This window comes from Centroberyx affinis, unplaced genomic scaffold, assembly GCF_046629955.1.
Source record: "Centroberyx affinis isolate AG114_WGS23_722 - 3 ecotype Tasmania unplaced genomic scaffold, CSIRO-AGI_Caff_v1 ptg003790l_1, whole genome shotgun sequence".
NCBI classification, from domain to species: Eukaryota; Metazoa; Chordata; class Actinopteri; order Beryciformes; family Berycidae; genus Centroberyx; species Centroberyx affinis.
Genome location: NW_027281658.1, coordinates 10,001 through 20,239, shown reverse-complemented (window position 1 = coordinate 20,239; position 10,239 = coordinate 10,001). Strand labels below are relative to the sequence as shown.

The window sequence follows — 10,239 nt, the reverse complement described above, 5'->3', positions numbered from 1 at the left end:
CTTCCACGACATCAGCAGCTTGGAGGTCTAGGTCTGTCATGGGATGATCTGCTCCATCATTAGCGTTGTGTTCAATGTCTACCGGTGGCTCCACAATCTGCACATCATCCTCTTCCTCTAGTTTGACTATTAACTCTTCATCATCATCATCTCTGCCGTGATCTTTGCTGTGTTCAGGCCTGAGCGGCTCACACTGTCTCTCTTCTGTCTGTGTGGGTGATGGTGTCGTTTGATCCACCTTCTCTCTCACAATCTGCTCAGAAGACGCTCTGTGGACCGAATCCGTATTGGACCCTGAAAGGACAGAGCAGGTTCAATTATTGTAGCCTTTGTTTAACAAGGTAGTTCCCTCAAAATCAAAAATCTTTTTCAAGAGGGAATCAAAAAAACAACATGACAAATAGATAAGCAAAGCTGTAGACAAATAACATACAACAATGTTCATATGCAAAGATGCAATAAAAGCACAAAAGCACAAAATTTAGAGTTAGGTCAAAATTCATTATATGAGCAGCACTCAAAAGGATGTAGTCCAATATCAGACCAACAGGTTCGGGTCTAAGCCTGAGTCGATCTTGGCTAATGTAGGACTGGGCGACAATTCAATATTATCATTGATTGTCGTGTGATGACATGGTGATGGGGGGGGGGGGGAATTTGAAGTAAACTGAGAAATTTTTCACTACAACTATGATTATATTTGTGTTTTTTTTTACTGCACCACCACTAGTAGACTATAGGTTTATAGATGTAAAAGCGGGGCGATATTTGTGGGGCGACATTCAACATCACAGAAAATATTGAGATATTCGTGAAATATCGTGATATTCAATGTCATCGAATACCAAGCCTAATGATAAAAAGCAAATTTTATTTGAAAACTGACAAAACAAGGTATGAAACATTTTAAGGAACATTACTTAATTTTGGTTTTGTTTGACTTCCCACTTAACATTACCATTCTGTTCAAGATTATTTAACATGTGATTTTACATATCGTGATATATATCGATACTGAAAAAAATCCTTATGATTATGTGATTGTGATTTTAACCATATCGTCAGGCCCTCGGTAAATGGCAGCACATTATGATACCAATGATTTTATGTCAGTAATTACACATTCTACAGGAGTGAATATAGGGCTGGGCGATAATTCAATATTATCGTCTTTCAGTGGAATCATATCGTGATGATATGAAGATATTTTAATATCGTGACACACATTTCTGCTGTCGAAATTGATGATGACAAGCAAATTTTACTTAAAAACTCATGAGGTATGGTAGGAATATTATTTGAATATTTCTGTTTTGTATGACATCACACCTAACATTACCATTCGGTTCAATGAGATGAAATTTGAGTATTTAACGTGATTTTGCATACATGAATCATGTCGTGATATATATTGATATCGAGAAAAATCATTATCATTATTGATTTAAACCATATCGCCCAGCCCTAAGTGAATAGAAACACGGTTATAAGAGTTTACATGCGTGCCATCAGAGAAACTAAACCACTAGCATAACTTTGGTCTGGTACTGCATTCAGCATCTCTACAGGTGTGTCTGCTCTCGACTTTAATATTGACACGACTGATGTTATATTATATCACTTGCTGTCATAGTGATATATTGATTAGTGCTATTTTGAACGGAGGAGATCAGTTATTACGAATGATAATCAGTGTTATTACTGACTAATCAGCAGTTATCCTTACCGTCATCAGTGGGTGGCAGTGTCTTCTTCTGCTGCTCTGTCTTAGAGGAGGAAGATGAGGAGGAGGAGAGAGATGATGAACCTTGAGCTCTGGACATGAGGTTAGCCGTTCATTTTCCATAAACACCAATTTTCTTTTCAGGGCTTCAACTTCGCTTTCTCTTCTTCGCAGCTCGACCTGCACGTAAGCGAAGCCGTCCTCCCACAGTTTACTTATTTCTACGACTGCAGTTTTGGCTAGCACGTCCATGATTGAGGTTAACTTGCTTTGAAAGTGACACAGTTCGCCATGTTTTCCTGGATCAGCATTTCTGCTAGCTGGCAAGTCATGTGTCGCGATGTAGAATACGTAAAATTCACGTTATATCGTGATAAATCACAAAATAGGAACCACTTTGCCGCGGTAGTTTACATTACAGATGTTGCTTCCGTACATAAGAGGCAAAACGGGAAGTGCGAGTGGTCATGTGACGCAGAATATACGGTGTTGATGGTGGGACAAAACTTGGAAAACGCGAACTCTAGTGTGAAGCCCGCTATAAAAGAAACCATAACACTCCCCCAAGTGTATGTGTGAATATAGCAATGGCAAGATATGATGACCTGAATAGAAGCTGAAGGTGTTCTTACTTTTTCTCTCTCTTTCTCTCTTCTTTTTATTTTGCCATTGACGTCCCCTGTACTTATTTATTTGTGAATAACTTGTAACTCACAACATTAGTGCTGTTTGTTTGTAATAACATGTTTTCTAATGAAAAACACCTTTCAGTTTTTCAGTTTGTGTCGTTTTTATTGATCAAAACATTGTAATACATTCACCCAATACATGGTAATGTCCATGAATAACCATGAATCCACTCCAGCACTCAAAACTTCTAACACACTACAACACTGTCATACCACGTTAACATTATTTTGTATGGGATAATGTACATACAGGTGATCAATACAGCTTCTCTGGGAAGTTCAATCTTCAGTTTTGGATGAGAACAGGAACCACATGTATAAAAACGTCACACAGTGTAAACTCAGTGCGCTGTTTTCTGGTGGGACTTCAGACTGGAGCGCTGGGTGAAGCATTTCCCGCACAGCGCGCACTCGTACGGCTTCTCCCCGCTGTGGACCACGGCGTGTCGGATGAGGTTACACTGCTTGGTGAAGCTCCTGCCGCACTGCAGGCAGCTGAACGGCTTTTCCCCCGTGTGACTCCTCAGGTGCTCCTTGAGCTGGCTGAACCTCATGAAGCTTTTGCCGCAGTACGTGCAGCTGAACCTCTTCTCGCCGACCCGGACCTCCAGGGCGTCCTCATTCTCCTCACCAGGCCGAAGCTGCCGCGGCTGTATCCGTTGTAAGCCGAGGTCGCCGGGTTCGGCGCCATCAAATCCTCGTTTTCGTTCCTCGCGTGCGGCGCCAAGTCCCTGTACTGATGCTGTGTCGGTTGTGGGATCAAGCTGCTTTGTCCAACAGAGTTAATCTGGGTTAAAGTGTTGTGTGCCTCTTCTGGTGCTTGCACAGGCTGAGGTCGCTTATAGCCAAACGCTCTGGCTCGCCGTTTCACCCGTGCCGCACTCACACGGTCGACTGCGATTTCCCCACCGAGTGAATCGGTGGCTCCATGTCTTCAGGTACAGAGTGACTCAGAGGCAGGCCGCTCTGAGTCGTGAACATCGAAGAATCTGCTCGTATTGCTGCGCGGCGTACGAGAAGCTCGGATCGCCGGCGTCTCGGCCCGGATTGGACGACCACAGCTGTCCGTCAGCTTCCTCCATGACGAACCGGTGGCCCGAATCGAGCGGGGCGGCGCTCTCCACCGGCGCTTCCTCTTTCTCGTGTTTCACCGACAGTTCTCCTTCTCCTTGGTTTCCGTTGGGCTGCTGCTCTGGGAATGTGTCATAGCCCTCTGTCGGGGGGAGCAGGGATCCGGGGTCAGCTGGGTTCTCCGCTGGGCGGTAATGCTCCGCGAAGCCTTCGGTCTGGCGGGTTCTGTGTCTTCAAAACACGCCGGCTGCCCGGCTCCAGACACTAGAGGAAACACAGGAACCACAACATCAGCACTTCATAGTGATGCATGACACCAGTTTGTGTGTAGAGGCTTTGCATTCATAAACCTCAAAGTCTCCTAGCAACCACAGCTGGCTCCATCACTGAAGTTCATTAGAGAACTGGCTATGTGTAAATATTGCCTAATATATAACAACAAGGCAAGAAAAAAAGAGATATTTGAAAAAAGGGTGTTGTGGTGTGGGTTCTAGGTCAATTCAGTAATGTTATATATAAATGTAAATGTTTTGTTTCCACAGATTTGTTTCAAATGTAGGTTACTGTGACACTAATCTCTACTCCAAAGCGTGAAAAGTTAAGTAACTGATGTTAGCTTGTGTGCAAATCAGATGTGTTTACAACCAGACAGTGATGATTAGCTGACCACACATTATATTTAGCTGGCTAACAAGCTGATGTAATCTAAACACAAAAACTGATCAGATGCATCAGTGGCAAAATGATCAGTTTCCAAGTTCAAAACAGCGCAGAAATGAACCATGTCTATTGAATTCTGTTGTATGTTTTGAAACGCAATCAGCTGTTCACAGCCTATGTTGCCCAAGAACTGAGGACCTCCAATATGGCCGCCAGAAGGTGCGTTACATCAACCCTCTATAGGAGTGTGTATAGTTATTTGTGTGTGTGTGTGTGTGTGTGTGATTCCAGTCTGAGCGAGAGAATGAGTTTCTGTGTGTGTCTGTGTGTCTAATACCTACTGTGTACAGGTGAACGTGCAGTTCCTTTAACTGTAAAAGTGTGTGTGTGTGTGTGTGTGTGATTGGTTGTGTGTATTTGCATGTGTAACTGTACAACATGTGACTGCTGACTCACTCAGCTTGTCCTGCGGGTCGCTCTTCCACTCGTCTTCCTCTGCAGACTCCTCTTTGATCAGGATGGGTTCAGCTTCTCCAGCAGGCTCCATGTCTGCACACTGCAACGACACGCAACACATTACAACCTCCAACAGAAAATCCAGAGTGCAACTAACTCACACACTCTAGAGACAGATAAATACACACACACACACCACACACACACACACACACACAGGTCATGTAGAGAAGGGTAAACAGTTTACCGACCTCCTCAAGCTGATATACTCTAAGCATTGGTTATATGAATATACAGTATATATTATTAAGTCGTACTGGACTGACTAATAGATCGGATTCAATAACATAAAACCTAACCTTACCAACAACAACTATAGCATATTTAGTAAAATATCCTTTAGGAATATTAAAGTGATACTATAAGAAACATAAAATACCATAACAGTAGGATCAGTAGTCACTATAAACTCAGTATTGAGTACCACAGATAGTCTTAAATCCCTTTAGGAATATTATAGTAATACCATAGTTGATGAAAATACTATTATAAACTACACTATTGAGTACTGCAGAGACACTATGAGTCCCCATGGAAATATTATACAAATATTACATTGCGTTATGGAAATTAATACTATTCAGAGCTAGTTAGATTTGTGGTTGTTCTTTATTGGGGTTACAGCTTATAGATCAGCCACCATTTGATTCCCGCACCACATGATAAGTCCTGTGTTTTACCTGTGGAGGCTGAATTTGCTCCTCAGCATCCATCTGTCTGTCCCAAGCTGCTGTCTCTCTCTCTTTGTTCAAAACCACCTTGACTAGAGGAGAATACCTTTCAGCAGCCGGGGGGTAAAAACCTGAAGAAAAGAAAAAAGAAAACGAAACACACATGTACCATTAAAGATGTATTTTTCAAAGCAGCCAGTTAACTGCCTGTACACAAAATTACTCCTGAAACATCTGCATGCCAATATACACTCACTGGCCAAATAATGGGAACACTAAGTTTCCATAAAACGTTACAGAGCTGTCACGTGTTGTTAAGCAAAACCTGCACCCCCTGTTCTGAATCTGACTTCTCAACCCCCTGTTCTTACTCTGATTAATCTGGAAAACTGGTGTTCCCATTATTTCCCATTATCTGAGTGAGTGCGGGCTATACAGTATCTCCCCCCTCCACACCTTTCTCCTGGCTCTCATCCTCGTCCTCCTCAGCTCTGCCTCCATCGCCTCGCATTTCCTCTTCAGCACGTCGATGTCCCGCTGGCTCTGACTGATTTCCAGGCGTAAAGCGCACAGCTGTCATCCACTCGCCTGTTTATCTCTGCCACAGCTGCCTTGGCCAGGATCTCCATGACGGACACCAGCTGGCTCTGGAAGCTGCAGCTCTCCATCTTGCTCCGACTCGCTCTCTTTCTTATTAAAAGGGATATAAAGTTGCTTGTATACGCTGTCGATAATTCACTTTTTACGGATAAAAACCCTACAAATCCCTAATCACAACACTGTGTTTGTCATTGCTGGAGCGAGGGAGACGTGCGTTTGCGTGTGTGAACCTCACTAGCATCTACCTTCATATCCGACGCACCGGTGACGTTGCATTATTACCGTAAATTTTGTACTATATCCGCAGCGCAAATAGTCCGATGACCTCTTTATCATCAGTGGGTCAGAATAAAGAGGCACTTAATAACAGATGCCTTATCAGATAAATACCAAGCATTCAACTAATTATTATTCCCTATATCCATTTCACTCTTGCATTTTCATTATTCCCTCAAGTGTTTCTAGAATAATAGCTCATTATAACAGCTTGATTTGCTGATGTATCATAGCAACTGAAATCTCCTCTATAGTTCATTAGGGATTGTCACAAACTGCCACACAGAGCCACAAAGTACCACAAAATATCACAATTCAAGTACCTACTGTCAAGAGTTATAGCATCTGCCATATCACTTGTCATCTAAATGAGATAACAATAATTGTTATTATATAATAATTGTTGGAGATTATATACACTATTATTTAAATAAATTGTCTTTTTGCATATTCTGATGATACATTCACCTTGTTATTAACCAGGGAATTTGATGCACCGGCAGTTAAGCCTCCTATTGCCACATGAAAAATTAAAAAGATAGTGCTCTAATTAGATTAGATTGTGTTCCTTTCACATAACACTGATTTATATTGACTATTTTAACTGTATTAACTCATTAACTCTCTTTTAGAATTGCATGGGAAATATCACATCTAACAAAGTTCTCTTTCCTAAAAAGTAACTTAACTTTTACTACTGAGTACATTTTAAATGAGCTGCTTTTTACTTTTACTTAAGTTAATTTTTCACAGGTACTTTTACTTCTACTTTAGCAAAATATCAGCAAAATAACAGTAGGCTACTTCTACTTGAGTAGGACATTCTAGTACTTTCCACCCAGGTTGCCGTATGCTTTGTGGTTCTTCATGGCAATTGGTGGAGATTAGTAGAACCTGCTAAGTAGCATGTATCTCCCACTGACACAGCCAAAAGAATGAGCCAAACACATTTGTCTAGTTCTGAAGTTGTCTTAAAGGTAAAAGTATTATCTCCCTTGCTCTCAGATTGACAGACACATGGACCTACAGGCCTATACACTGAGACAGATACGGCAGATAAGGGAAATAGATTCACTGTACAGATACACTGAACTGATTTCCCTATTCAATCAGCAGAGGCGGAGATAATGTGTGCCACATACAGAGAGAGAAAGCACAAAAGGAGGAGAGACACTCAGGAAGTCAACAGGGGAAGTTTAGTGGTTTCTTGCGTCACCATTTCTATGCTGCTGCTTGTGTGCCGGTGCCGAGTGAAGGTAGGAACATTCGTATTCGCTTTTTTATTTTTTACCAATTTCTTTCTCACATTTCCACCTCGAAACTCATCCCTAACCTTAGGCAGAGAAGGAGGGACGGCGGACCAGGAGGTGTAGAAGCAGGTGTCAGAGAGATGGAGGTGGTGGAGGGTTAGTTTGTATGATATGTGACTATATATTTTCTGGCAGAGGCTTGGAGAATGCTTGACTTCCGCTACAGGCAAAGGGGCCGCAATGGCCGTGACAGGCAGGCAGGCAGGCAGGCAGGCAGGGAGAGGCAGAGCGGGCCTGTACCGGCCACAGTGTCCAGGCTCCAGCTGAGGTTTGAGGTCTAGGTGTGTCCAGCTGCCCAGAGAGAAAACACGGTGTGACCGGACTAAAAGGATTCATTGGCTTATTCCGCTGAATACGAGAACTAAAGGGAGTCATGGGTGTGGCCTGATATTCGAAAATAAAATGAGAGCATCAGGGGGAAGTGGAGCGACACATATGCACGCCGAGGATTCACTGCAATTTGCTGTTTGTTTGATTCAGGGAGAGCTCAAGTTCAAGTTTATATATATAGCTCTTTATCACATGCATGTCTCAAAGGACTTTACAGAGAATAAGCCTAACTAGATCCAACAGAATCTAGCAGAATGATATAGGACAAACCTCAGGAAGACACACAAAAGCAGATTTTAGCAAGACATGACAGCCTTGCACCTCCAGCTTTAGACCTTCAGTGCATAAAGGAAAAACTTCCAAGAGAGAGAGTGTGTGTGTGTTGCAAAGGTGCCGTTTGCATGAAGACAAATTTCTGCCATTTCTGACTTTGCAGGGTGAAAGGCACGTGGAAGTATGTCCAACGCATAGGGGAACAACCTGTGCCCAACAACATGCACTGAAACAAAACAGTCGAATCACTGATATGTGCGCTGTGACCACAAAGCCAGGTTCACACTAAGCGACTGTGGCAGCTCAGTCAACACATCCAGCGGACACACAGTCGGTGCAGTCGCTCGCCAACGGAGCGGCTCGGTCTGGATGTGAGGTGAGGCAGCAGGGAAGAAGAGATGAGGAGAGTCCGGAGGAAAGTGGGGAACAAAGACAAGGTGTTTGGGTGTGATCTGCTGGAGCACCTGACCGCCTCCAGTCAGGAGAGTAAGTCAACGGCCTATTCTATTCTATTCTATTCTATTCTATAGACTTTACTTGTCACTGAAGGGCTTATTTTCATGGCAGGCATGAAAACATACACTAAAAACTGTACTCTCTACATGTAAACGGTTGCCTATGTTTAAAAGCAGTAACCTTACGAAAAATGAAAGAAGAAGAAAAGAAAATGAAACTGGAACAGAAAATTATGTAACCAACCGACACTTAAATAATCATAATTTGGAAATGTCATTAAATAGATAGTACACATCCATTTAGGAAAAAAAGAAGTGTTAACTGATGCACACAAATGATTCCAATCCCCTAAAATGTTATCATATTATAGGTAAACAGCTCAAGTTAGAGTGGGATGTGGCTAATAACAGCAATGATGGTTGACTCTTTTTTTGTCAGCAATTATTTTGTCAGAGTAGGAGTCACATTTTTTCAAGTGGTGGTTATGCCATTTTGCGATGAAACTCTCCAGGTGGACAGAAGCCAAGGGAGAACTTGCCTAAACAAATTAGTAGATCATGTTCAGTCTACTGAAAACATTTCTTTAGAGTCCATTCAACTGTTACACATCGGTTAGGAGTCATATACTGCTACTGCATATCTCTAAAGAGTCCTTTTTGCTGTTATATATCCCATAAGAGTCCATTCTGCCATTACATAACCCTTAAGAGCTTATTTTGCTGCTATATTTCAATGGACAGTCTATATATTACAGTCATTAGCCATTTCCCACAGTTCCCCAGGTCTTGCGAAGCTGCAGTGAGTTTGTTGAGCAACATGGAGTTGTGGATGGAATCTACAGGCTGTCTGGAGTGTCATCCAACATACAGAAACTGAGGTAAATTGTGTGTGTGTGTGTGTGTGTGTGTCTGCATCTATGTGTCTCTCTTTGTATGCAGGAAAGTTTCGAAGCTTTGTGTGTGTTGCGTTGACATGCTCTCGTGTGAATTTCTGTTTCCTGCCTCCAACCAGGGGTGAGTTCGACAGCGATGGGAGTCCAGATCTCAACAAGGATCTGTACCTGCAGGACATCCACTGTGTCAGCTCGCTGTGTAAAGCCTACTTCAGAGAGCTGCCCAACCCGCTGCTCACATACCAGCTCTATGACAAGTTTGCTGTGAGTAGCTCGTCTCAAATTGGAAGAAACAGACACAGAAATGCCATTTTCCCCCTTTGTATTCATGGAAAAAAACCAAGAAACTGTCAAAGTCAAATTTCCCAACAAAAACACGGACAAGTATGGTCCCAGTGTCTAGAACAATGCTTTTTACCACAACGAAAAAGTAAATAAGGGATTTGAAATCTGAATACTGCATTAGGACCAAACCTGTGACCATAACAAGGAACATGGAACCAAAACTCCATCCTCCATCCAAAGACTATAGAACTATAGAACTATAAAACACTAATAAATAGTACTAACATTTTTATTCCAACCCTCTTACACACTTCCCTGTTACTGTAGGAGGCTGTGGCCATCCAGCTGGAGGAGGAGAGGCTGGTAAAGATCACAGATGTGCTGAAAGAACTGCCATCGCCACATTACAGGTACTGTTGCATACTGTATGCCTTTTTACTGACACGCAGGATCTGATGTAGCTGTCCCTCATGCTGTCAAACCTGGG

General features: G+C 42.5%; 1 protein-coding gene and 1 long non-coding RNA gene across 2 annotated transcripts in view; one reads left to right on the top strand and one right to left on the bottom strand.

Moving 5' to 3' along the window:
* Positions 1-3,672: 3,672 nt before the first annotated feature.
* Positions 3,673-5,463, bottom strand: LOC139662443 (uncharacterized). Its single transcript, XR_011696647.1, has 3 exons — positions 5,340-5,463; positions 4,600-4,699; positions 3,673-3,747 (listed from the first exon to the last, which is right to left on the bottom strand). It is a non-coding gene; the product is annotated as an uncharacterized lncRNA (long non-coding RNA).
* A 1,984-nt stretch (positions 5,464-7,447) lies between these two features.
* Positions 7,448-10,239, top strand: part of arhgap30 (Rho GTPase activating protein 30) — an 11,896-nt gene continuing 9,104 nt past the window's right edge. Inside the window, exons 1-5 of the mRNA XM_071541146.1 lie at positions 7,448-7,462; positions 8,283-8,605; positions 9,350-9,452; positions 9,587-9,731; positions 10,080-10,162. Of these exons, the coding sequence (XP_071397247.1) occupies positions 8,518-8,605; positions 9,350-9,452; positions 9,587-9,731; positions 10,080-10,162 (419 nt within the window). The 5' untranslated portion in view covers positions 7,448-7,462; positions 8,283-8,517. The remainder of the gene's footprint in view (positions 7,463-8,282; positions 8,606-9,349; positions 9,453-9,586; positions 9,732-10,079; positions 10,163-10,239) is intronic.